At 39.3% G+C, this 27,690-nt stretch overlaps 1 protein-coding gene and 1 long non-coding RNA gene across 2 annotated transcripts; one reads left to right on the plus strand and one right to left on the minus strand.

Annotated features, from left to right (window-relative positions):
• Window positions 1-2,626: 2,626 nt before the first annotated feature.
• NPTX2 (neuronal pentraxin 2) lies at window positions 2,627-23,559 on the minus strand. The gene is made up of 5 exons (XM_001377873.4): window positions 22,555-23,559; window positions 19,874-20,090; window positions 12,340-12,584; window positions 9,537-9,716; window positions 2,627-4,165 (listed from the first exon to the last, which is right to left on the minus strand). The coding sequence occupies exons 1-5, from the start codon at window positions 23,032-23,034 to the stop codon at window positions 3,938-3,940; spliced, it is 1,350 nt and encodes a 449-aa protein (XP_001377910.1). The 5' UTR covers window positions 23,035-23,559; the 3' UTR covers window positions 2,627-3,937.
• Window positions 23,560-23,665: 106 nt separating this feature from the next.
• Window positions 23,666-27,242, plus strand: LOC130455458 (uncharacterized). The gene is made up of 2 exons (XR_008913440.1): window positions 23,666-24,027; window positions 27,150-27,242. It is a non-coding gene; the product is annotated as an uncharacterized LOC130455458 (long non-coding RNA).
• Window positions 27,243-27,690: the final 448 nt, after the last annotated feature.

The raw sequence follows: 27,690 nt of genomic DNA on the forward strand, positions 1-27,690 counted from the left end.
ACCAACCAATCAACCTCTTCTATAAAAATGAAGGACTTACACAGGATGATCTCTGAGGCTGTAGAACAGTCCTGGTGTTCCAGAAGTCTTTTATGCATTTGGTCAGTTGGTCAGTCCTGCTCCAAAGTCAAATCCTTCTGAAAGTCATGTAGCAAGTGTATGGAGAGAAACGGGCAAAGTTATGCCAGGAAGGAGTTCTATTCTCATTGTCACCACATGAGTGCACTTCCTCATTATCACCTCCCCAGAACTACTTATGATTGCTTTTGTATCCCCAATGGGTTTTCATGCTTAAGCTGGCCTCCTTGCCTTTCCTCAGACATATCACTTCATTTTCCCTCTCCATGACTTTGCAATGGCTGCACCTAGCACCAAATCTAGCAAATAGTAGGTTTCTAATAAATACCATTTGATTAATTGATTGATCTTATGCCAAAACTCATCTCCTTCCTATGTCTTTGCATAGGGAATCATCACCCAAGCTTGGAGTTCATTCTCCACTCACCTTGATCTCCTTGGTGTCTTAGAATCCTTTGGTGACTTCAAAGCTCAGCTGAAGTGTCCCTTCCACATGGAACTGATCCCACCAACTGCTAGGACTTCCCCTTGTACTACCCTCACTTCCCCTGTCCCTATCTTCCCATCTTGTATTTATTTATATGTATTTGTGAGTATATATCCTAATAAAATGAAAATTCTTTGGGGCAGAAATGGTTTCATCCTTGTTTTTGTATCTCAGGACCTAGCATGGTACCTGGCACAGAGTAAGTGCTTAACATATGCTTGTTGGTCAAGTAATTGATCTTCCAGGCAAATCATGCTACTTGCCTTCCCAGAATAATAAAGTAGAAAGAAAAATGGATTTGTGGTCAGTTGGCCTGGGTTTTCCCATTTAGTATCTATGTGAATGAAAACTGAAAAGTTTAACATCTTAGGTTGCAGCTTCCTCATTTGGGAAATGATAGAGTTGGCCTACATTGCTCTTAAGGTCCCTCCTAACTCTATATGTATGATTCTATGATTCTCTCATTCCCACCTCCACAACATCCTATTTCTGTACTCTTCTTCTTCTCCACTCCTTTTTAATAAAACTTGCTATCCATTTTTACAGCCCAGGCCAAGCACTACCACCTCAAGGACATCTTTCTACTCAGTAATGACTTTTCTCTCTTTATATCTTACTTTATATTTTCCTCAAATCTCTTTTTTCACACTTATGTATCATGTCTATTTTGTGTTTACTCCTTTTGTTGCTGTTCAGTTGTTTCAGTTGTATCTGATACCACATGACTCCACTTGGGGTTTTCCTGGCAAAGATACTGGAATGGTTTGCCATTTCCTTCTCCATCTCATTTTACAGATTAAGAAACTGAGACAGACAGGATTAGGTGATTTACTCACACAGCTAGTAAGTGTCTGAGGCTAGATTTGAACTCTATATTGAGCTGCCCCATTTATTCCTTGACTAGACTATAAGTTTCAAGACAATAGACTGTCTTATCTAAGCTTTGTATTTTTCCCAGTGCCTAGCTTAGCATTCCATTTTCTGTAGGTACTTAATAAGCATGTGTTCAATTAAAAGAGAGCAAAGAACAATGTAGGGAGGGACAGTTGAATTAACCTGTAACAACATGCTCTATCCCTGGCATCTCTGACCCCTCTTTTGAAAAAGCATAAATTAGGCATGAAAAACCCTTAATCTATTTAGAACTGAGAAAAGCCATTTGATGATGCACAGGGAATATGTTGGGATTGGCTAAAAAAGTTCAGTCATGCCCTGTGAGTTGTAAATAAAATGGCAAACCAGGATTTCAATAGCAAGCCAGCCTAGAGAGAACGGATTCAGCCAAATCCCTGAGAGATGACTTTGGTCAGGACAGGATGGAGGAAGGTAGAGAAGAGGATGAGATACAGCCTCTTCCTCCTCCCCCACTTCCCATTGGCCTCAGCAAGATTTCAGGACCTTCAAAAGGTTAGAAGATTTCAGACTTTCTGGGCATCACAGCAGTGACCATGGAAAATCAGCAGGTGACAGCAGTGTCTACATTGAGGATTGACAACAAACTTGACACACTGAGAATCGGAAGGCTCAGGGTTTTAGGAAGAGCTTAGCAGAAAATGGCATCTTATGTAAGGGAAGTTCGTGAGGATGCCATGAATGAGAGAAGGGTTCCAACAACCAGAAGCTGTGAGTTTAGCCCTTTGCCATATGACTTCTTTAAGTGAAACCACTGTCACCTGTGGGAAAGCACGTCTGTCCAGTTTGTGAGGGATGTTTTTGTATCAACTGTTCTTATACCACATGAGTAAATACATGTTTCTGAAAATTAACCAAATCTAACTGGCAAATTGATATAACTAATAATCAGGGAAGAAACACACTAATGAGGGGGCTTACGAGCTACAGTAGTAAATTCATTCCCTAAAGTCTTAGTGTTTTCTGCAGAGAAAGAATTTTTCCTCTCATAACCAAATCTGTTACTTCAATGTGTTTTTGGAGAATGGTCCCCAAACCTAAACTACAAGCACAAAAGGATACCAGTTATCCTGGCTACTCTATAGTCTGCCACCAGAGATTACAACAAAGTCAGTGTATGGTCCAAGTGGAAAATAAATACACAAGCAGTCTTCTAATGCATTTTTAATTAAAATTTTGGTTTAAGAAGAATTCTCATAGCATAATGTGTTTGAATGGGAATATGTCAACTTTATTTTACAAATGGAATTATCACAGATTTACACTTCAAACATTTATGAAAAATAAAATATATAATATTTAGCTTTATAAATTTTTCCCATTTAATTACTTTATCTTTAGAATAAAATATTAGCTTTGTCTGGTACATTAAGCAGTCTGCAATCACCAACCAAAATGACAACTGTTTCTGCAAAAGTACTGGGAAAAAAATACTTTGTGGAAACTGTCAGATCGTTACAGAAATAAACATGAATTAGAAACAAGCACACCCATCTTGGTGGGAAGAGAGCAAGCCATACCAAGAGGCTCTATAATGGCTACTCCTTTGTACTGTTGGCAAGAAATACATTGATTTATTTCAAGAGCTAAAACTGAACTTTGGCACTGGCTCAGAAAAAGGCTTTTCAAAGCCAAACCAAATGATGACTCACTTGGAAAGTGTTTTGTATGAAAAGCAGATGACAGTATCAGGAGCAATCAGGAGCAAAGCTTTACATTTCTGAGGTTCACACATACTACTTAGCCATTTCCAGCATTCTAAACATTGTGTATCTGTGGACTTCTCTCCCAGTCCCAGCAGTATCTAGTTAACCAGGGCAGATACATCTTCTGACTCTTTCCATCAGGCTTTGTAGTTTCACAAAACAGACTTAGAATACACAAAATAGAAAGAAAAAAACAGACCTTTGCAATACAAGGGACAGTTTGCTGCGATGCTAAAGCATTTGACATGAAAGAGAATGGTTGCTGCAGCCCAAGGGTGACACAGTCTTTTTAAAGGGCATAGAAAAAGTATTTGCACACAACACATGAAGGATCAGGGCTAGAAGAGGGCAGGAAAGACTTCACTAGCATCTATATTGGCTCTTACAAACCTCTGAGGTGCTTAATGACTCTTGGCTCCACATACTGTTATTAAATGGGTGGTTTAGTCACTTATGGCAAAAGATGTTTACATGTGACTTTCCCCCCCTAGAAGATCAATAATACACCATCTTGGCAAGAAAGGTGTTTGGTTCTTGCTAACGAATTAAGTAACATAGATGAAAGATGCTATGATATGGCCTTAGAGGTATTTCTTTCACCTGAAAGTTTTATACCAACAACTATGAACTCAGTTTGCACTCAGCACACTTCAGAGAGGTTTGAATGAATTTCATCTGGGGAAATAAGTGCCCACCAAACCTCAAAAGAGATTGTCTTGAGAAACTGGGACACTTCGGTAGAGAATGATTGTAGCTATAAATCGAGCAAACGCTCTTCGCATGTCTCCACAGGCCATTTGGTTGCACCTCCAAACACATCCACGTTGTTATCGACCCAGGGAATGATATTGCCTGGCATGTTGGTCGAGCAGTTAGCAATATTCATGATTTCTTGAGCTTTTAAGACCCGATCCCATATATTAAACTGACTTAATTCTCCAACAAAGGCTTGAGTAGCATCAAATCTTCCACCCACAGTATCCTTTAGAAATAAAATAATGGATTATGATTAGGATATGTTCTTTTGTATTTTTTTAAAAAGCAACAAAATATTTGCCTACTGTGCAAACTACATCTAGGGAACTGTCTTGAACTGAAGGAGTGTCAGTAGCAGAGCCTCAATACATCATTCCCTTTTTCTCTGAATTCTGACTACATTCCTTTGCCTACTGCTTCAGAGAATTGGAAGAACTGGAGATCTGGAAGGGACCTCTGAGATTCCATATTCCAACCCCTCTTGTTTTTATATGTGAAGAAATGAGGATTATCAGGATGAAAGCTAGCTTTTGGCAGAGCAGAAGTTAAAAAAAAAAACAGTTCTCCTGATTCCCATTCTGGTGTTCTTTCTAAAGTTGTGCTTCTTCCCCAAAGAAGAAGAGATAACAGATAGATGAAAAAAGGAAGGAAGTAAAGACAGAGGAAAAGAAAGAAAAAAGAGGAAGACAGAGAGTTGGGGAGAGAGACAGAAAAAAGAGGAAGGAGAGGGAGAGGAAGGGAGAGAGGAAGGAAGGAAGGGAGGGAGGAAGGGAGGGAGAAAGGGAGGAAGGAAGGGAGGGAGAAAGGGAGGAAGGAAGGGAGGGAGGGAGGGAGGGAGGGAGGGAGGGAGGGAGAAAGGGAGAAAGACAGCAAGGAAGGAAGGAAGGAAGGAAGGAAGGAAGGAAGGAAGGAAGGAAGGAAGGAAGGAAGGGAGGGAGGGAGGGAGGGAGGGAGGAAGACAGGAAGGAAGGAAGGAAGGGAGGAAGGAAGGAAGGGAGGAAGGAAGGGAGGAAGGAAGGAAGGAAGGAAGGAAGGAAGGAAGGAAGGAAGGAAGGAAGGAAGGAAGGAAGGAAGGAAGGAAGGAAGGAAGAAGGAAGGAAGGAAGGAAGGAAGGAAGGAAGGAAGGAAGGAAGGAAGGAAGGAAGGAAGGAAGGAAGGAAGGAAGGAAGGAAGGAAGGAAGGAAGGAAGGAAGGAAGGAAGGAAGGAAGGAGATAATAAAGAAAATAAAAATATATAAAAATAAAGAAAAAAGAAAAAACTTCTGAGGTGTTTGCTGACACATAAGTGGCTTAGTGGATAGAATAATAGACTTGGAAAACCTAAGTTCAAATATTTCTGCACCTACTATATGACAAGTGATTTTAACTTTTCTCAACCTCGTTGTCCTCATCTGCAAAATTGGATTGTTGTCAGGATCAAATGAGATAATATATGGAAAGCACTTTCCATGCTCTAAAGCTATATACATTCATGTATTTGTGTGCATGTATTAGCTATCATTATTATTCATCCAGTCACAATCCAAGTGTTGCTTCCCTTCTAATCTTCCTGTTTAAGCTCTACCTGAGGTATGGTCTATGCAAATTAAAAATCAGTTGGGAAAAAAAAGTCTCAGTTCACCAGTTACTGGGATTGTTTATTTCACACAATGTTTACCAACCAATCTGGCTGATTTTTTCTTAGGATCACAGTATTCCCAAAGAGATTGTAAGTTCCTTTAAGGCATCCACAATACCTTAAAACTAGTATTTGATAAATATCGATTGATGCACCCTACTGAACAGGAGCCTGGGGGTTCAGCAGAGGTTTCATGGTCAAAGGTAATATGTGAACAGAGAAAGAAAAGAAACAAGGGATTTTTCTGTAAACATCTGCACATTGAGAATAGAACCAAACCAAGAGCCCCAGTGCTTCACTGGTGTTTACAGTGGGGTTTAGAATGTTTGTCATTTTTGAAGAGGTTGAAATTTGCTCAAGAGCTAGAAGAAGTCTTAGTGATTCAATGAATTCAATTTAATAGATGTTTGTTAAGGGCCTATTGTATACAGAGATCTGTGCCAAGAACTAGGGAGAGATACAAAGACTAAATAAGCCAGGGGTCCTTACCCTTGTGGAGTTTACAGTCTAATAAAGTTCATAGATTCCAATCTTCTCATTTCATATATGAGACAACTGAGGTCTACAGAGGAAAAGAGAGCAACTTGCCCAAGGTCAAGCAGGCAAGTAAGTCACAGAGCCAAGATGAGAACTGAGGCTATTGCCTCATTCCCAGGGCAGCACTTTTCCCCTCTCATCAGGATGACTTTCCTTAACACCATTAAAAATGACTTCTTGTCAAAAGCCAGTATCTAGTCCCAGGGACCAGAGAAGCCCCTAACAATGGCTCAAACACTCTAGGAATATACAGCATGTTAAGATCTACATGCAGCATATTTCATTGGAAAAAATGTAAAGCTTGTGAGATTAGAGCTGTTGCTGCTTCAGCTTTAGCTAATGCCTTCCAAGGTCATCTAACTCGTGTCTCTTTCCAAATAGCTTTTAACCAAAAAACAAACACGAAAAGCAGCTCATGTAAGTGCTAATGGCCCTGAAAAAAATGAATGTCACTAGGCAAGGAAAGTACAAACAGATTCAGAAGCACATCTGCTGACGTTTGTCACAATTCATCAGCTCCGCATTGTGTACTTCTGTGATCAAGCCAGGGTCTATCCAGCCAAAGCAAACTCCTACACAAGTATTGGTGAAACAGAATTGGGTGGACCATGATCCTAGATAATACACAATGCTGCCTCCCTACAAGGCTGACCTTTCCCTGGCTGATCTGAGAAGGTTAAAAAGGGAAAGCTAATTATCAGTGGGAGAGCAGGTGAACAAATTGTGGTATAATCATGTACTATTGTGTCGTCAGGAAGCAAGAAATGCCACATTTGAAGAATTCAGAGAAAATTGGGAGGATTTGCATGAATGGATGTGACAGAAAGGGAACAGAACATTCACCCAATAGCATCAAACATGAAAAAGGAGAGCCATGATGAAAGACATCAGAATCCTGATCAATGTAGTTACCTATCTTCACTTCAGAGGACCTTCCTGACAGAGGAGATGGATGATAGGTGGCAAACGAGGTGCATGTTGTCAAATGTGGGCAATATGTTTTTTGAAACTATAATTTGTTACGAGCAATTATTCTGGAGGTAGAGTATGCCAGTTGGAAAATGATATCTGTGTGTATGTGTAAACACTGAGTTATCCCTTCCACATTGCAGGGCTTAGGGGTGCAGCACCCCCATGATCTGGAAAATCCAAGTAAATTATTTTTGGCCCTCCCTTCATACCAGAGAATAAATCTGAATTTTTTTCTTTTTCTTTTATGGAGCATTTACAGTACTTTATTATAAATTTTCATTAAGTATGCATTTCTGAGTTTCTAAAGTTTTGCTGTGACATCTGTTGGTCTTCATGTATCATCTATGACTTCCATGAAACTCCAAAAACATTCCCATTCAGTTTCTTATACTGACTTGCCATATGTCGGAACAGTGAAGGGGAAAGTTGTGATGGAGAAAGTCATGATGTGGAAAGATAACTAGATAGATAGATAGATAGATAGATAGATAGATAGATAGATAGATAGATAGATAGATAGATATGTATATATAATCAATAACATTTTAAAGACAAACATTTTGAGTAGAATAATTAGCTATCACCATAATTTTCAGAGCAATTGTCATTGAATTAGTCAACAGAGGTCAACTTAAGTCTAATCTTCTTTGTGAAGTCTTCTAAGGCAAGCCTATGGACACCTCCCTTCTTTGAATATCTTACATGATGACACTTGGCTTTGTGCTGCCCTTTCTTCTTCCCTTCTCCAACCCCAAAGTTCTGAAACCATGAACCATGATCAAGTCCACTCTACTGAATGGGATATTCCTGAATGGAATAAGTCATGGCCCCACTTACAATCCCTATTATTTTCTGATCCAAAATGCCCATCACTGGCCACCACTCCCCTACATACATTTTTCCCCATTAGACTGTAAGGTCTTTGAGGGCAGGGACTATTTTGTGACAAGAATGAGAGACGTAAACAGTCTGTGCTAGAGACATTCAGAAAAGGGAAAGATCACTGGGAAGCAGAGCAGTCAGCCTCCTGAAGTATATGGATGTTGACTACCACCTTGAAGAAGTAAAATTAGAATACACAAAGGAGAAGAGTGGACAGACTTTGCAGAGTCTAATGGACATGGTATGTTTAGGGAGCAATAAGAAGACAGGTCTGGTAAAAGCCAAGTGTTTATATATATATATATATATATATATATATACACATATATACATATATGTATATATACATATACATATATATACACATATATGAAAGCAGTAGGAGCTAAAGTTGGATTTGAAGAGTAAGAGAAATTAATGGACTATCTTCAACGTCAACCTAAGTTGCTTGAACTTGCTTGTGTAGGCAAGAAGCTATTAGAAAGTCCTAAGTAAGAGACACAATAAAAATGGTATTCTATGAGGTTTTCTAAAAGTAGGTGCAGTATGGATTCAGAGTGAAATGGGGAATGTGACAAGTCTAAAGGCTGGAAAAAATGTTAGGAGGCCATTGTGGGTATTAGTTTTATGAAATGAAAAGCATCTCTGTGAAGCTCCCAAACCCCAAATGTGTTAAGTAAATGCTGCAGAAAGTTCCTTTAATGATTGACAGCATTGGAAAGAGAAACAACTTTGAAAGACAAGTTCTCTGATCAATACAATGACCAACTACAATCCCACAGGACCAGTAATGAAGCATGCTACCTCCTTCTGATGGAAAGGTAATAGATTTCACTCAAAAATAAATGCCACATATATTTTTGGACATGGATAGTGTGGGGATTTGTTTTGCTAAACTATGCATATTTGCAAACAAGGGTTTTGTTGTTCTTTTCCTTTTTCCAGTGAGGGAAACATTTGAGAGGGAGAGAAAATAAATTCTTGTTTATTGAAAAAATCTTAATTAAAAAAACAAGAATGGATATAAAGCATACCTGTGTCCTTTTTTAAAGTATAATTTTCCACTACTGCTAGGCAACAGAACTAGAGAAATTGCACTAGATTTTATTGTGTTGCGTGGAAGCAAAAATGTTTCAATTAACAAGACATCAAAAGAAGAAATTTGACCCAAGTGCCAAACTAGACTTGGCCAAAAGGTCCCACTTATTTTTAGATGTGCTTAAATTTCGCTAATTCAATTATTCTCCTTCTGTCAAGGTGTTTTATAGTGTCATACCATTGAAAATGTGCCAAATGTCTTGTATATTAGGAAGAAATATCATTAACATCAAGAGTTTATTTTGCTATTAATTTAGGTATTTACACTCTGTATATTTTAATGTACTGAGTGTTTAATGAGATTATAGCATGCTAAATGCCAATTATACTCAGGTTCCCTGAAGATTAAAACAGAAGAAATGACAAGCCATCCTCAATACAACCCTTGAAATGTTACTGAGAGCCTGAAATAATAATAACTGTGACTGAATTGCTAATTTCCCATGTTCAACATTTTTGCCTCAGGAAAAATGCTTCTCTCTATACTCACCTGTTCTTGCCCAAGAATCAGAACTCCCCCAGGTTTAATTGGGTGCCAGGGTGCAAGATTTTCCCCAGTGCCAAGTTTCTCTCCATCCTGAAAGGCCTCCCACATTCCGTCCCTTGTTGTCCAGGTGACACAGATATGATGCCACTTTCCATCACTAACGAACAGAGGGAGCTGAGCCACCTGTATTAAAACAATGGAAGAGAATGAGATTTAAAGGACATCAGTCAAGCCTTGTCTGAGCTAATGTCTGGGTGTCCTGAATCTACACACAGCTTCGATTCAGAACAGGTTGAGGGAGATGAGGAAGGACAAATAAGAAAATATGTGGTCTGATAGTCAAATTCTGGTCAGGAGCCAAGAGTTTGGGATTCTAACACTGACTGCCAGTAACCAGCTGCATCAGCTTGGCCAAACCATTGGACCTATCTGGGTTTTGTTGACTTCTCTGGAAAATGGAAATAATAATATCTGCCCTAACTTCTTTACAGAAGATTAATCTGAGGGGAAAACATGAACTTTGAAAAATATTAAGAATGTAAAAGTAGACGATATTTTGTAGGTAGTGTTGAGGATTTCCTTTAGATACCTTAATGTCTAACCCCAAACTAGCCATGCCTCCCTTTTCTGTCTTTCAAGAGTGATGGCAGCGATGGTTAGAATGGCCAGAATGTATTCTCTCCAACATCAGCAAGCCTGCCCAGAGAAGACCACTTTACCTAGCTGAGGAGAGTCACCGAACAAGCTGTTCTAAATATGCCCTTCTTTCCAGTAAAACTCATTTTTAAGAACTATTGGCAGGTTTCTTTCTGCAAATCCCCTTTATTCAATGTTCAAAACTTTTTTTTAACCAATATTGGCCTGAATCCCTCATCTGACTATGAGTTCTATACCCTGGCACTATTTCTTCGACTCCAAGTGGAAAGACAGCTCACTGGGTGTGCACACAATAAATATTGAAAGCCCTTCTGCACAAATGATTGGTGTAATGGACTAAAAGGCCTTTAAATTAAGGGGAGGGAGTAGAGATTTTAAACTGTAATTAACAGAAGGAAGTAAATTCCAGCCCAGAAAACACATTAGCAAGGGATCTTTGTAAGTATTCTTAACAAGCAGGCATGACCATGAAGCATCTGAATGCTACTGTATGTCTCCTAGCAACCCTCCTGTGCGATCCTCCCAGGGATTAGGTGTTTACAAGAGGACTAAACTGAAAAGAAAACAAGGTCCTGTGTCCTACTGTGAATTTGAATGCACCAAATGATGTTATTTTAAAACAATTAATAGCTTGCTGCAGAAGGTGCCCTGTGAAATACTGAACACAGTGGGAAGATTCCATGACATCTCAGACATAAGGAAATATATGTCTATATATACACACAAAATTATTCAGGTAAGACAATGATCAGACGTAAAATTATTTCACTTCCAAAGATCCTTAAGAATTCTCAGGAGTTCACTGGTCCTGATGGGTGCATTTTTCCTGAGTCAAAGACCTCCAATCACCTTTGGGATCTTCTTTTCCCCCAGCTTCCCCAGTTCAGCTCAAATCTCATCTTCTGCAGAATCTTTTCCCAGATCTCCACCACCATCACTATCTTCTTCCTACCCCTTGGAGATCATCTTCCACTTACACAGCATTTGTCTTCTAGATAACTAGTTATTTACCTGCTGCTTCCCTTACTCCATGAGGGCAGGGACTATTTTTTGCTGCTCTTCCTATGGTCAGCACTTAACACAGTGCCTGGCGTAAAGTTAACAATAAATGCTTGTTGACCAAGAAGACAGATCTCGGTGTCTGTCATATAATGTCATTACATGTAATATCAGCTTCATTCCTGTAATGACTCGACATAATGCTATTTTTCTGCATACACCCATACGTATACCCAAACAGATAAGTGTAGAATGAGCTTCTTTTTTCTAATCTAGGGCAAGCAAGAGTTTGTGAGCAGAGAAGACTGCTAGCCTGATGCATGCTACCACCATTATGGCTGATTAGCTCAGTTGGGTAAGAACCTGCACAGGGGATTTCATCCCCATGTAGGCCAGTTAGTTTTGCTCTATTTGGTGGCTTCAGACTGTAACCTTAACTAAATTTAGTTAGAGTGCTGGGATGGAGGGGATGGAAATAAAGGTGAAGCAGAGGGGAAAGAGCTTGGAGCAAACCCATTTCCATTGCTGGATGAAAACAGCTTTGTCCATAACCACTCAGTAGCCTCTTCTTTAAAAACAGGAAACAGAATTGTAATTACTACCTAGGATCTAAGACTGAAAAAGGATCTCACAAGCCAGCTTGTCCAACCTCCTCATTGTTCAGATGAAGAAAATGAGACCAAGGGATTTTTATAAGTTTAATTGGCTTGTTTAAGGCAGCAAGCATCAGCTGTGGGGTTGTTTGGGGCAGATTATTTTATATATATATATATATATATATACATTTTTTTGGCAATTAAGGGACTTGCCCAAGGGCACACAGTTAAGCAGTATCTCATACTGGATCTGAAGTGCTCTATCCACTGTGGCACCTAGTTGCTCCTCACACAGCAACCATCAAAAGTGGGATTTGAACCTAGGGCCTCTGAACATAAGGGAGGGAGAGCAGGATAAACATGTTTAGTCTGGATAACTTAGTATGGTTGTAAAATTGGTCACCCAGCTTGGTTTTTCCATTCCTCCTCTTCATGACTGTTTACAAGTTTTTCATGCTTTTTAAATTTTATTTTAAACATCTTTTTTTTTAACCATCCCAGGATGTACTTCTTACTAGCAGAGCACATAAAAATTAATCACAAGTAGGTCTTACCTTGTCATTAATTAGCAATTCAATTGGATTATTGCCCCATTCAATTAGTACAATCTCATTGGCCTGGCCAGATACCGCATAGGAAAATGGAGTCCCAATGCCTGGGGAAGCACTGGATCTCAGCCACAAGCATATAGTGAAGGCATATAGTTCAGGAAGGGTCTTCTTAATCTTTCCATATAAGTAATTCGTGCGAAGAGGAAGAGATACCTTAAATGCATCAGGTGACTTAAACGCACTGTTACCTAGAGTTGAAGAAAAAGGAAGATACCTTTTTAGTCCACAGCTTAGTTTCCATAGTTGACTTTTTTTCCCCTCAATCACATTGATTTTTAAGATTTGAGCTGAATTAATAGAAGTTGAATGTCTGGAAAGAGTGAGATGAGTGAATCATTTTTCTCTTTACTCATCAGACCACATCAGGAAAATCACTCTCAGTTCTGAGTGCCACCTTTTAAAAGATTTATTCAAAACCACAGTGTAACCAGGGAATGACCAGGATGCTATGAGAACTGGAAGCCACATTACAAGAACTATTTATAGGATTAGTTGAAGGAAATAAAGCTATTTAGCCTAGCCCCCTTCCTAAAAAAATCAATAAAATTTATTCCAAAATAAAGAAATAAATAAACTAAATCAAGGAACTTAACTCTTTTGCTCTCTAAGAGAAGTGGTAAAGATAGGGAAATTATGGGAATCTAGATAACTGAGAGTTCTGGTTAGCCAAAACCTTACAAAGCACTACAGGAATGTAAGGCACTATGTTTGTAGTTTAGTGAAAAGCTCCCTAGGCTATAAGATTTTGCTGTACTTTGGACTAAATAAGGGAGAAGGCCAGTCTGAATTAGGGGGAGGGGAGGAGGAAGTGGCAGAATCTACATCTTTAAATATTTATAAAGAAAAGTGACATCACTTTCAAGGATGTAGAAGAACCACCCTATATCAAGAAAGGCTTGCCAGTTAAAAGGCAATGAAAATCTACTTTATTGTTCAGGTGAGAATGATTTCCACAGAATCTCCTCCCAAGTTAATTTCATTGATCATTGATTCAATTTCCCCATCTATAAAAATAGAAATATTAATATCTAAGGTGGGTTTTCTAGAAAATCAAAGGGAATAATGGATAAGGAAACTTACACCATACAAGTATGAAGGTTTATCATTGGAGTATAGTTGGGGCAGTTTATAGCGTGCCAGGTCTGAAAGCAGGAAGGTTCATCTTCACAAGTTCAAATCCAGCCTCGGACACTTGCTAGCTATGTGACCCCAGGCACCTCACTTAACCCTGTTGGCCTCAATTTCCTCATCTATAAAAATGAGGTAGAGAAGGAAATTGCAAACCACTCTAGTATCTTTGCCAAGAAAATGGGGTGTCAGACATGACTGAAATGATTGAATGACCACAATAACAGTCATGAAATACTTCCTAGGTTTTAGACTCTACTCTGCTATTAATTAGCTGTGTGTGATCTTGGTTGGGCAAGGCATAAGACTCTTCTCTGGGACTCAGTTTATTCATCTATAAAATGAAAGAACTACAGGAGATGATCTTTAAATTCTCTTCAACTTTAAAATAATCCTTGATTCTCTAAGACTTATACAAACTAGTGTTTCTTAAATAGTAATATTAGTTACTATTAATATATCACTTACTATGTGTCAGGCACCATGTTTGACTTAAAAATTATCATCTCATTGAACCTTCACAATAGCCCTGGGAGGTAGATGCTTTTATCTCCATTTTATATAGGAGGAAAGTTAAGGCAAAGAAACGTTAAGTCACTTGTCCATTGCCACAAAGCTACTAAGTGTCTTAGGCAAGATTTGAACTCAGGTCTTCCTGACTCCAGGACCTGCATTCTTTCTACTATACAACCTAGTTGCTTGAAAATTGGTTGTTTTCAACAGAATTCTATGTAACCATCACAACCAAGCTTAGCCTTAGAGAAAAAATATGTTTTATAGCTGGGTACTATAGCACCTCCCTCACTCCTTTGTAGGAGCCATGGACTAAGGAGCAGCCAAGTAGCACAGTGGATAGGAGTCATAAGGATCTGGGTTCAAATTTGGCCTCAAATACTTTCTAGCTGTGTGAACCTGGACAAGTCACTTAACCCTAATTGCCTAGCCCTTACTGTTCCTGTCTTGGAATTAATACTAAATCAGAAAGTAAGGTTTTTTTGTGTGTGTTTTTTTAAGTGATGGACTCTAGGAGTATAATGCTACTCATACCACAAGACTTAGACGTGTGAATTAGTTTGGTTAAATTGATTTTTTTCCTTCTTTCTGATTATTCTTTTATCACACCAGATGGTTCACCTGCTAGAGGAAGGCAAAATTTTTGGAAACAAAAGATACCAATGAAATATTTCAAAATTTGTTTTCTTAAGTTGGTTAAAACTATAGTTTTGTTTTAAACTATTTGCCATATTCTTTTTTTAAATCAAACTATAACAGATCATACCCTGCCATAAATTCCAAATTAACAAAGTTAAGAATTCATGAGATTTTGTTCCAAAAGTGTAACTTTCAGGGGCTTTGGAGTAAGAAGAGAGGGCATGCAGATCTTGCTCAGTGAATAAACTATTCTTTGGTGAAGATGCTGATCCCTGGGGCTCCACCCATACACCTAAACAACAATTAACTAAATAGTGTTGTGAGGGGTGCTTACACAACTCAGTATAATTCGATAGTTTATATCTTAATGGTCCAACAACAAAAAAGACAACAATAGCTCTAAATATGTGATCTTTGGTGCCTACCACTGTTTCTGGCACACTTGTTGTTTAGTCAATTTTTTCTGACTCTTAAGGACACCTTTAGGGCTTTTTTAGGTAGAGATACTGAACTGGTCTGCCATTTCCTTCTCTCATTCTTTTGACAAATGAGAAAACTGAGGCAAACAGGGTGAATTGCTGTGTCCAGGTGACTTGCCCAGGATCACACAGCTAGTAAGTGTCTATGGTCAGATTTGAACTCAGGAAGACGTATCTTGCTGACTTCAGACCCAGTGTTCCATTCATTGCATCACTTAGTTGCTCAATTTGTCTGGAACATAGGAAGTATTTAATAAGTGGTTATTGTTTGATGGGTTCCAGGATTCTTTACGACAAGTGAGTCTGCCTTTATATAAATTTGCAGGTAAACTGAATTTTGGAGAATGGTCTCTTTCCCTTGGTCACTTACATTATCCTTTCAGAGATTATCTTCATTTTTAACCAATTGAAATTGAAACATCTCCTGTTATTTGAGCTGCTGCCAAACTCTGCTGAGGACTGAGAGATCTGTAAACAAGCACTCAAGAGCAGGAGAGTTGCTTCTTGTCTAAAAGAAGTCTTTGGTGATAGGAGAATCAGGGTTTGGCACATGGTAAGTACTTAATCAATATTTGTTAAATAAATGAATCGCCCTTCTCTGATTTATCTCTTTTTCCTAAAGCTAGGTATATCCCTACACAAATAGGTTGTTTGGGGGTTTTTTAGGGGCAAAGAGTTGCTAAACCCTTGACAAGATAGTGTTGACTTGATTTTATAGGTGGGGAAAAAAATCCAGAACAAGACTAAAATACTAGAACAGGCAATCTTAATTAATTTAATATTTAATTAAATGAAGAGCAGAAGGAAATAAGCACTTATTAAACACCTACAAGGTACCGGGAACTTTGCTAAAAAGCTTTATAAATATTAACTTACTTGATCTTCACAACAAACCTGGGAAGTGGATATTATTATGCCCATTTTATAGTTGAGGAAACTGAAGCAAACAGAGGTTAAGTAACTTGCCCAAAGTCACACAGCTAGTATCAGAGGTCACATTTTAACTTAGGTCCTCCTGATGGCAATCCTAGTATTCTATCCATTATGCCATCTAGTTGCCCCAAATTTTATATACATATATGTGTGTGTGTGTGAAATAGACTATGTCATCATATATTTCATATATAATATATGTAATAGATAATGTTTATTCTATTCTAATTATATTCTAATATAATCTACTAATATATAATATAATAAATATGGATAATTTTTTAACATGAGGGAGAGACCTAATCTCAGCAATGATCTCAGAATCAGGAAGAACTGGATACAATTTTCCTTTCTGATCCATACTAGCTGTGTGACCCTGAGTAAGTCACTTAATTTCAGTGCCCTAGGCAACTCTCTAAGTTGCAGAGAGGGTACTGACTTGCCCTGGCAGAAGGAATTTCCTCACCTGGCAGTTGCCTATGTCAAAGACATCTCTGACCCCCTATGATTTTTTAAGAGGGAAGGGACCCCCACAGAACCAAGATTCTCTGATTCCATATAGCCATTATATTGCTTTTTAGTGGCAAATGGCTATTTCTTAATGAAGATATTGCCATCTAATAAAAAGAAATTACTCCTCCTGCCCTACCGGGTGGGTAGACTTGCTAATTTAATAAGCTTCACCATCTGAAATATCAGTAATTTAGTGACAACAGGCTTAATTAGAGCTAGGAGCAGCTAGGGAAGGGGTGCCATGAATGATATATCTTGATAGCCACTGACTTTTATGTAACTGTAATAATCATGTGAACCCACCAAAAGAAACCAACTGAAGGCCAATTAAGAAATTAAAAGGTCAGCCAGATACATTAGAAGCTGCAGGTGGCCAGCAGGGAGAAGGTAAGGGGAGCAAAAAGAAATGATTTAGTCTCATTTGTGGTTCCAGGCTCTCTCTGCAGCAGCTCCTGTGCCCAGTTTGCCCTAAATGTTGTCACAGATGGAGCAGGATTTCCAGTGAAGAGAAATTAGTTTGATTAGACTCTCTGGGAACTTAGTGTTTGATTGCTTTGGGATCTCTTACCATGGGTTGTTGTTATTTGGGGGGGGTGTTATTGGGGGAGAGGAGACATAGTTTCTATCTATGCAGTTTTACAAGCAAAGTGCTAAAATAGAAAAAAGAAGGGCAAGTATAAGGGGTATGTCAGGCCAAAAAGCAAAACTCTGGCCTCAGTTATGCTAGTAATTTCCACCAAAACAGAGGATATGACAGAGCACTTGCCTGAAGTTCCTCAGGGATGGTTGCTTTTACCCACCAGGCATTTCCCAACAGACTATTCTCCTCTTCACCATATGGCTCATGGATACATTCTTTATCTTCTTTTATGACTATGAGTTATTGTTGTTTTTATACTACAGTCATCTCCCTTTGAACTTCCTTTCTTTTCTATGTATTATTCTTATTTTATTTCCAAAAATGTTATTGAGATCTTGTGTTTTTTTAATATCACCTTCTTTTCTGAGTCTATCCTTCCTTCTTCCCCTACCTAATGTGCCATCTCTTATCTGTTGTTATTGTTCAATCACATTTGGGGATTTCTTGGCAAGATTACTGGAGTGGTTTGTCATTTCCTTCTCCAGCTCATTTCATAGATGAGGAAACTGAGGCAATTAAGTGATTTACCCAGGGTCATACAGTTAGTAAATGTCTCAGGCCAGATTTGAACTCCTCAAGGTAAATAACTCTTCCTAATTCCAAGCCCAGTATTCTATCTACTAAGAAACCCAGCTGCCCATGTATGGTTTACCAGCCATGTTTTCTATTTGAGTTTGATATCATTAGACCAGATGGTTTCTAACATTTCTTCTAAGTCTATGATGAAAATGCAGAAGAAATTAATATATTGAAATCATTAGTATTCATGAAACTTGTCCTGCATTCCAAAGTCAACTCAACTGTTTAAAGAATAATCTTATGAATTGTCCAGGCATTCTTTTTATGCCCCTTCTTCTATCATGTTATTAATTAACATATCAATCTGTATGCCAAAAGAAAAAAAAAAGGAGTATACTATTTGCTGTTAGGTCCAGGTGAGGAAAAGTTTAAAGGCATTGACTAATATGAGGCTTAAGGATTATCCACAGGTTTCATTTATTCCTATCCCTTTTCAAAGGAAGTTTATTATAATTCCTTAATATTTTCCCATCATTATATCTCATTGTCATTTGCCTAAATACTAGTCACTCATCAAGATTATTTGAGATCATCAATAACAAGAAACTTAAATAGAATATAAGTATAAATAACAAAAGAAGCATTCTGGTACCTAGCACAGTATTCTTCAAAGAACAGAAATTTAAAGTTTACTAACAGAAAGGATAGATGAATGGACAGATGGGTGGATGTGTATGTATGCATGTATGTATGGATGGATGAATGGGTGGATGGATGGATGGATGGATGGATGGATGGATGGATGGATGGAAAGAGCATTAATTCAGGGGAAATGGGACCTAGATCCAGCCCTCCCACTAACTCACTTAGGTGACCTTTGCTAAGTAATTTTAATCCTGGTAAGCATAAATTTCCTCCTCTATTCAATAAAAAAGTGGGGGGGGGGGAGAATTATACTAAATCATCTCTAATGTATCTATGAATCTGAATCTTTGGATTGACCTAAAGACAGTAACAATGTAGCTACCCAAGGCTCCTATAGGTCAAACTAAATGTTTATATTTGATTCCTATGCAGCTATAATGGATTTTTAAAAGTCAAATTGTCCTAATGATGGAAGAAAAAGAAAATGTCCTTGGTATTTTGTGTCAGTCAGAAACAAATCAAGTTCTGAATGAGAGGACACAAGCATTTATTAAGTACCAAATATGTCCCAGGTACTTTACTAAGCATTTTACACTATCTGATCCTCATAATACACCTGGAAGATAGGTGCAATTATTATCCCCATTTTACAGATGAGGAAACTGAGTTGAACAGACTTTAAATGACTTGCCCAGGTTCACATAGCTAGTAAGTATTTGAGGTCAGATTTTAACTCAAATCTTGATTACAGACTCAGTGCTCTAACTGGAGTGGGGGAGGGAGGCAATGTGAACTATAACCCCAGCTATATCATCTCTAGCAGAGATTTAATGGTTCTCAGCATTCTGGCCAAATTAGTCACTTATGATGGTGAAAAAGATAGTAGCTAGCACATTCATGAATTCAAAAAATACTTACTGAATGCCTGGACTAGGTGGTATAAAAATTACAAAAATGACTATGATTAAATGGCCTTCAAGGACTTCGAACCTTCCCTGTCTGCCCTCTTTATGCAATTTCCTAAAATAGCAATTTCTGGACAGCTAGGTGGTGCGTTGGATACAGTGCTGGGCCAGCAGTCAGGAAGATTCATCTTCCTGAGTTGAAATCTGGACTCAGATACTAGCTGTATGAACCTGGGCAAGTCACAACCCTATGTGACTTATTTTTCTCATCCAAAAAAAAAAAAGAGCTGCAGAAGAAGAAAAAGGCAAAAAAACTTCCAGTATCTTTGCCAAGAAACCCCAAAATGGGGTAATGATGAGTTAGACAAGACAGAAACAAGAAGAATAGTAGTTTGGACAAAATTATATTGAACAAATCACTTCTCTATAGGCCTCAGTTTTCCCAACTGCAAAATGAAGTTGGATGAGAGGCCTAAACTAAATGATAGTATCCAAGCTCTAAATACTATAAACCTATGAACTTAATGGTCATTTAGAAACTAAAAAAGAAAAAGAAAAGTTACCTCTTTCTAACTCAGAAACTCTTTCCAGGAGTGCATTCAGTGCTGTCTCTGTCTTCTGTCGATGAGCTGAAGTCTCATTATGAAGCAAAGATTTTTCATCCTCAAGTTCAGCCACTTTGCTTAAAAGCTGGCGTTCCAGCTCCCCAAGTCTCCTCTGAAGCATCTCTCGAAAGTCATTAGGCAGAACTGCATATGACACATTGACACGTAGTTGGTGCTTTGAGAGAGAGAGAGAGAGAGAGAGAGAGAGAGAGAGAGAGAGAGAGAGAGAGAGAGAGGAAGAGGTATTTATGCCAGTTGACAAGAAAAACTGTGAAATTTAAATCCAATGGCACAGCCACTAGGGAGAAGAGTTTCCAAAACATAAGCATTAAATTATACCAACAGTGGGAAGGAAATGGTTTACTTGTGTGCTCTGTTGAAAATGACTTTCACTAAACTAGGGATTATTTTTTGCTACAATATTTGAAATTCATGAACCTCTTTATCTCTTGCAAAAGTTTTTTTTTCCCTCACTAAATATGTAAACTTCTAACCAACTATTGAAACTTATGAAAATTACAACTTTGGGGGGTCATATTTATCCCTTCCTCTTCTCCCCACAAAAGAAACAACTTTGACTTTTTAAAATGCAAATCAAAATTCTCTCAAAATTAATAGAGAAATTATAACAGACCTCAATCTTTAATGCTATATAAAAGGAGGTGAACAGGTATCAAGGGAACATTATTATGATTTTAAATTATTTAAATTCTAGAAATTAATATTTTAAATGTTATTAATGAATCTGAATCCTTATTTCTATTCAATTCTTTCATCTAGTTTAGACCTCATCATTAAGTGATGTGTCAAATATCTATAGTTATTTTAATATTTAGACATTATATCAGAAAACTCTGAAGTGATTTCATGGTCATTACTGTTTATCATTCAAACCTTATATGTTTGATATATGATATGATATTATATGATAGAGAAATTTTGTCAATAATTTTCAATTTATTCTGAAATGCAGAAAACTTCAATTCCTAGACAAATAAGGTCAAATTAGAGACTAATACCTTTTTTCTCCATAAAAATTCAAAATTACTTTGAAAATTAAGGAATAATTTCTTCAAGAAGAAGGGATATAACTTCTCCCCCTCTTTAGCAAAAAGAATCACACCTTAAAATTACTTGTTAGATTTCACAACATTTTAGCATTCATTTCCTTTGAAATTAATGAGATCATTTTCTTTCTGCTTGGATTTCACTTAACAATCCCAGACTTGGCAGCCCATTCATGGTAGGTACATTCATAAGACCTTCCAATTTAATTTTAGTAAGTACAGTGTGAAGTGTGTGAAGTAACACAGACACACATTTTCACATATTTCTGAAATATCTCTTTTTTTTTTACCACTTCTGTTCCAGCCCTCTACTGCTCTATTAAAGGATACACCATATGCCAATGTCATATGATTCCACATGTCAGTATCACAAACCTAAAGGAGAGTCTGGGCTCAGATAGGAGAGATCAAGGCATATTTTTTTAAAAGGCAACACAGAAACATATACTACATCCCTCAACTCAGGAAGAAGAAAAAAAAAGAAATTCAATAATGTTTTCTTTTGGTGTTTACAAGAAAAGAATCTCACATTCAAGTACTCATCAATAATGGTCCCTAGGAAACAAACTAGATACTCCCATTGTCACAGCAATGGTGGGGAACTGAATTTTAACCCTTTCTTTCAAGAACAGTGAAGAGAAATATTTGGCCTATTGGCTCCTAGAATCAGAGAATAAGGATGGGACAAACGGAAAACAGAAGAGTTTTCTCACAGGAACCATTTGGAGAACCAAATGTAACTTCACAATGGCAGCTTGGAGGCGAGACTAGATTTATAGATCCGCAGCCAGGAACTGAGAGTTTCCCCCTCCCCGACCCGCCCCCAAACTATACAAGTGACAATTTGTTCGATTCTATTTTCATTTAGGAACCTCTGTCTCTGTTTCCTTCTGTCTGTCTCTGGCTCCCCTGTCTCCGCTCTTCTTCCTTTTCCTCCGTTATCCTCTTCTCCACCCATAACCCATTTCTCCCCTTTGCCCTCTCCTCCTTTTCCATCTCTCTCTCTTATTAGCCCATCTGTGTTCCTTTCCCCCATTTTTCTACTCCCTTTCTTGTTCTCTTCTCTCCCCTGCTTCTTTCCCTCTCTCTTCCACCTTTTCCTTTTTTTCTTCTCCCTTTTATCTCTTTCCTTCCCTTCTCCACTCCACCTCCTCCTTTTTCTTCTCTCTCCTTCCCTCTTCTCTCACTGTCTGTCTCCCTGTCACACAGACAGGTAAGTAAAGATGTGAATAGAATCATGAACATTCTAAGTTAACTGCAAATACAAACGCACTATATATAACCCAACACGTACACAACCAATCTCATCCACGCTGCCGTGAACACTACCACACTCTTCCTACATCACCCTTTCTCCACTCCCCACCATCCTCCCCTCAAGTTCAGGCTAAGAGAAATTTTCTGGGAATTTGGCACCTGGGAACTAGTCTCTCAAGTGGATGGTAAGGGTCCTAATTCCCAATCCTCCTCGAGGCTGAGTTCTGTAACCCTCCTACTTCTCTCTCTCCTACATCCCCAATTCAAGCTACCTAACATCCCGCAGGGTATGCCCCCACTCCCAACTCTCGGTACCTCGAGGGCTTCCAGCCTGTCTTTCAGGCTCTGCATGGTCCGGCTCAGTTGGTCAATGACCTGGCCGGGGTCTCGGGGAAGGTCACCCATGGTATCTTTGCCGGTCCCAGTTTTGCTGTATTCCTTCCTCCAGGGGCCAGACTTGCCGTCGGCACCGCCAGCCATACTCTCACAGCGGGTCAGCTTGCCGGTCAGCTCGCGGATAGTCTCCCGCTGGTTTCCAATGGTCTCCTTCTGCTGCAGGATGGTCTCCCGCAGCTGCAACACGGTAGCTTTGAGCTCCTCTTCGGGGGTCAGCGCGCCTCCCTGAATAGGGACTGATGGGAATGGACATCCTGCGCTAGTAGCGTCCAGGGGCAGTGAGGTGCACACGAACCGGCTCCCGGGTGGCGCCTGGCTCTCCTGACTCCGCACTCCTATCCCCCACCCACCCCCAGAAACCACCAAGAACACGACGCCTGTGGCCAGCAGCGCCAGCATTCTGCCCGATCCCACTGGATGGGAGCTTAACTCTCTTCACACCTCTACGAAGCCAACTGTGATATGGCTTAGCATTGAGGGAAGAGAGGGAAAAGGGATGGAGGAATTGGGCACAGACGGGCTATACTCCACCAGGGCACGACTTAGCGCTGGAGCAGAGAATTTTGCAAAATCTTCCGGAAACGGCAACAAAGTCCTAAGCCTCCCCTTCTCCAAGAGACTTGTCCTTTCCCTCCAACTCAGAAGACTAGTTCCTCGAGGAGACGAAGAGCCCAGCCGAGGCTCACACTCCTGCGCCGCTACTTGTTTGCTCTTGAAAACGGCTTAGGCTGGACTTGTATTTTGCTGGGCACTGAGCAGTGCTCTCCTGTCAGATTCAGCGCGCGCGCTCTCTCATTCTTAAAGCTAGGGGAAGGCGTGCGGGGCGCAGCCACTAACGAGCCCTGATTGGCCGATGATCGGGCCGCGCGTCATCAGGGCTCCTTGTGCATAGCTGAGCAGGGAGGACCAGAACTGGGGGTTGGGGAGGGGCGGACGGTATGAGGATGGAGTGGCGGGTCTTCGCTTTTCCCATTGGCTGCGTCCCAGGCTGCGCGTGCAGGACTGACGGAGTGGAGAGAGGCGGGGGTGGGAGACTGGGGATGGTGGCTGGGGGTGGTAGGGGAAAGGAAGAGAGTAGGGCGAGGTAGTGGGCAGCTGTAGCGCACGGGTCCGAGAGGCTTAGAGTGGCGAGTTTCCTTTTTACCCCTGAGCTAATGGAGAAAAGAGGGGTTGGGGCGCGAGAGGGGGAGGGAAGGGAGTGTGTTGGCAGGACCAGTGACTGCAGCCTGCATCCGGCCGGCTAAGGTCCTGAGGAGGAACGAAGCAGAAGCGGGTTTCAGCCCAGTCGTTATATTCTTTGACAGAACTCTTCACCCAGGCGTATCTGATCTTCGGCACTGCCAGGACGCTTCCGTTTAAAGACGCAAATAGTTTTAAAATCTATTTTCTAAGGTAAAAACGGGAGTGGGTGAGCCTCTCTCTGCCTCACTCCTTGCTCCCCCAAGTCCTACCCTTCACTACTCTAGGTTCTCCTCCCTAGTCAGGGAAACACTAGAAGCTAAGCTCTCTAGGTAGAAAAAAGAGGAAGGCGGCTAGTCAAATGTGAAACTCTGGATACCTCTAGTCTGAAAGAGAGGGGGAGGAAACCTAGAGACTCTTCCCCTGCAGTATGCGGTCCATATTCGCCTCTGCAAAGCTCTGCACGCGCCCCTTGGGGTAGCTTCAAAAGCAGCTTCCAAACCTTCCAAACATAGGCGCTGAGAATGAGCAGCTGGAGAAAGGGATTGACTTGGGTAGGAAAGGTGGGAAGGAGTCACGCAGCCGGCATTCTCCTTTCTTAAAATGACAGCCAGAAGTCTGGTAGTGTCGTTTCTTTGCCAGGATATTTATCCCAGAGAGGATGTAGGAAGGGCAGGTATCCAGAGCAGGGGTTTTTAACTTGGGATCTGCAGGACTTGCTTTGTTAATATTTTGTTAACTATGTTAATATAATTTGTTTCCTTTGTAACTCTATATTTTCTGCATTTAAAAATATCTTTTGAAAAAGAATCCACAAGCTTCAGGAGTCTGCCGGAGTTCATTCTCAACCTACTCCCCAAAACGGCTTAATAACCGTCAGCCTAGAGGAATCTTGAGAAGTCCTCCTTTCCACTTAATTGATCCTTTCAGAAAGTAGGGATTATCCACAGAACTTTCTCTTCCCACCAATGAACTCCCACCATCCCACCCCCACCCCAACCCTAGCAGTCAAATACAGCGTATCAGTAGGAATAGTAACCAATGCTATCCTTGACACCTAAACCAGTAAACTAACACCACCAGAATATTTTCCTGCTCAAACATAAGTGTTTGTACTATTATTTTTCCTATAACATCATGTGTGCTTTGCAACTGCAAATCTACTTTACTGTAAAAAGATTTTTTTAAATAGAAAAGCCAAAATAAACTCAAACAATTCCATAATATGATTGCAAAAATGGGACCAAATACATCTCTCCTATTAGACTGAGAGCTTCTTTAGACAAATGTTTTTCCCCTTTTCTTTGTATCCCCAGTACTTCCTTTAAAAAATGCTAGTTGACTGACTTTTCCCCCTTCCTAACACTACCCACCTCTTGAAAATACTTCAAAATAATTCGATGGTCTTTAGGGCCCATAAGACTTTTCAGTGCTCCTTATAAAGAGGAATAAACATTGTGGTTAAGCTAAATGTGGTACTCAAGTTTTAAGAATGAGATCTCTGCCTCCATATTTATGATGTCAGTTCCTAATGGGCCATATCACTGACTATGGGGCATAAACACTTCTACCCAGCTCATTCCTATAGTGGTATTGGTGAAGCTGGCACAAAGCAGAGTCCCCTGGCTCTTGCTGAGGTTAGAATGCAGTTTTCTTAATTCAAACTTCTGTCCACTCTTGGGAAAGAAGATCCAAGTGAAAATCCAATAATACAAAAACCCTGAACAGTTGCTTTTAGTCAAGTCCAGGGAGAATTTACTGCACAGCTACAGGTAGAGCTGGTTAACAGCATTATAAATAGAAATCTTTCTGTTTTTCTTCTAGGTTTTGTTGTTGGGTTTTTTTAAGAAATATTGTTGCAAGGTCATTGATCACATTATCCATTATACCAGAAATAAATGGATTTGTCACTTTTACATGGAAGCCAGCAAGGATTCAGAAAACAAACCATATGAAAATAAATGGAATTATTATAATATAAACTAGACTGCAGTGATTAATCTCCAGAAACCAAACTTTGACCTGCTTTGCACTTCAAACAATAGCTGGTGTTATGTAAATAATTGTGGGTTTTTCAAGGACAGTATTTCAGAACTATGGGGGAGAAAAAAGGACTATGCATAAAAAGATTTGCATAGCAAAAATGCTTAAGAATACAGCACCAAGTCATGGAGAAAGTTGAAGTAATAATTCAGACATTTCAGGTCTCCTTCTTATGAAATATTTTGTGAGGGAATCAGAGATGGTACATATCCATTCACATGAATATGTTTTATTTCAGGCATGTTTAATTCTCATCTTCTCTCATCACTGTTGACATGCCCTCAGACTCTTTTTCCTTCTATAGATGCTTTTTTTCCCCCTGCTGGTATCTTATGTCAGACTGGACCAAGTAAAATGGAGGCCAGAGAAAAGAATATAACAGCTAGTAAAATAAATTGCAAAACAAAGTTGTGAAAGCAACATAATTTGAACTTGCAGAGCAGTCAGTAATTCTATCCCCATGAATATTCTCTCCACCTTTACTATTAGCAACTGTTCCTTGTTTTCCTCTATAATTCTTGTCCATGTATCAATACCTTAGTCACACATTGAAGTATCAATGACTAAATTAATGTTCGTAGATGGTCTAAGTATGTGATCTTTAACATCCATCTCTTTTTCGACTTTCCTGCCAACATCTTGATGGATGCAGGAAAAGGGTGCAATCTTAGCTCTTTTATGGATCACCACATCCAAAACAATTCAGCACTTAGTGGCCCACTTTGTAATGAGTGATGAGTCTCACTTTGGTTAGCTAGATGGTCCCAGGACAATAGATACAGTCAGTGTCTGAATCAATAACCAAATAACAAGCCTTTATTAGGCACTGGCTATGTGCCAGGCATTGAGCTAGGGATTAAAAAGAGAGAGAGAAATAATATTATCAAGGAGCATGTTTTAGGGGGGACATATGATGTATAAAATACAAAATTTATGCAAAATAATACAAAATGATATTTAAAATCTTAGCAATTGGGGATATTAGGATAGTAAATAGGATGTTTCAAGAGACAGGTGTGTGTGTTTCAGGCATAAGGGACAATCTGTACAAAGGCACAGAGGTGGGAGATGGCAAAAGAGTTTATACCACCTAAAATGTTCACATAGACAATAATGTGAATATTTATAAAGGACCACAAAGAATAGAGGTAGAAAGAGTGACTTTATTCTTTATGCTTAGAATACTGATTATGTTTGGTTTGAGTATAATGTTTATTCCTCCCTGTAGGCAATGCTAAAAGGTTTGTTAATAGTTCCTAAATATCAATTAATTATTTTTATGTATTTTCCAGAAGCGAGATGTCAAGTATGAAGAACAACAAGCAAAATGATTTGGCCAGACCATTGCAAATGAATGAATAAATGAATTTATATAGCACTTTAAAGTTTTACAAAACTACTTATGTTTTATCTTGTTACATCTCAACATATGTGGAAACTGAGGCTGTTCAGGGTTGTACAACTAGTAAATGTTTTAAGCAAAATTTATACTTGGGTCTTCCTGATTCCAAATGGATACACTCTCTCCATCAGACATCTTATTGTTGTTCAGTAATTCTTTGTGATTCCAATGGATCATACTGTCCACAGGTTTTCTAGACAAATAAAGTGGAGTGGCTTGTCATCTTCTTCTCTAGTGGATTAAAGCAAATAGAAATTAAATGACTTGCCCAGGGTCACAGGTAGTAAAGTGCCTAAGGCTAAATTTGAGCTCAGGTTCTCCTAACTCCAGGCCTAGCACTCTGTCCATTCACTGGGCCACCTAGCTGCTTCCAGGCATGGAGGGAATGTTAAAAAAAAAAAAAAAACCTTTCCAATATACTATAAGCTTGT

The sequence above is a fragment of the Monodelphis domestica genome, chromosome 7 (genome assembly GCF_027887165.1).
Source record: "Monodelphis domestica isolate mMonDom1 chromosome 7, mMonDom1.pri, whole genome shotgun sequence".
NCBI classification, from domain to species: Eukaryota; Metazoa; Chordata; class Mammalia; order Didelphimorphia; family Didelphidae; genus Monodelphis; species Monodelphis domestica.

What these genes read in the sequence shown, in the direction of transcription:
- NPTX2 (XM_001377873.4), bottom strand. Translation starts at nt 23,034, where the DNA reads ATGCTGGCGCTGCTGGCCACAGGCGTCGTGTTCTTGGTGGTTTCTGGG. An exon ending in AATTGCTAATTAATGACAAG is followed by an intron (nt 9,717 to 12,339) that starts GTAAGACCTACT and finishes GTTTTAATACAG; the next exon opens with GTGGCTCAGCTCCCTCTGTT. An exon ending in TGATTCTTGGGCAAGAACAG is followed by an intron (nt 4,166 to 9,536) that starts GTGAGTATAGAG and finishes TTATTTCTAAAG; the next exon opens with GATACTGTGGGTGGAAGATT.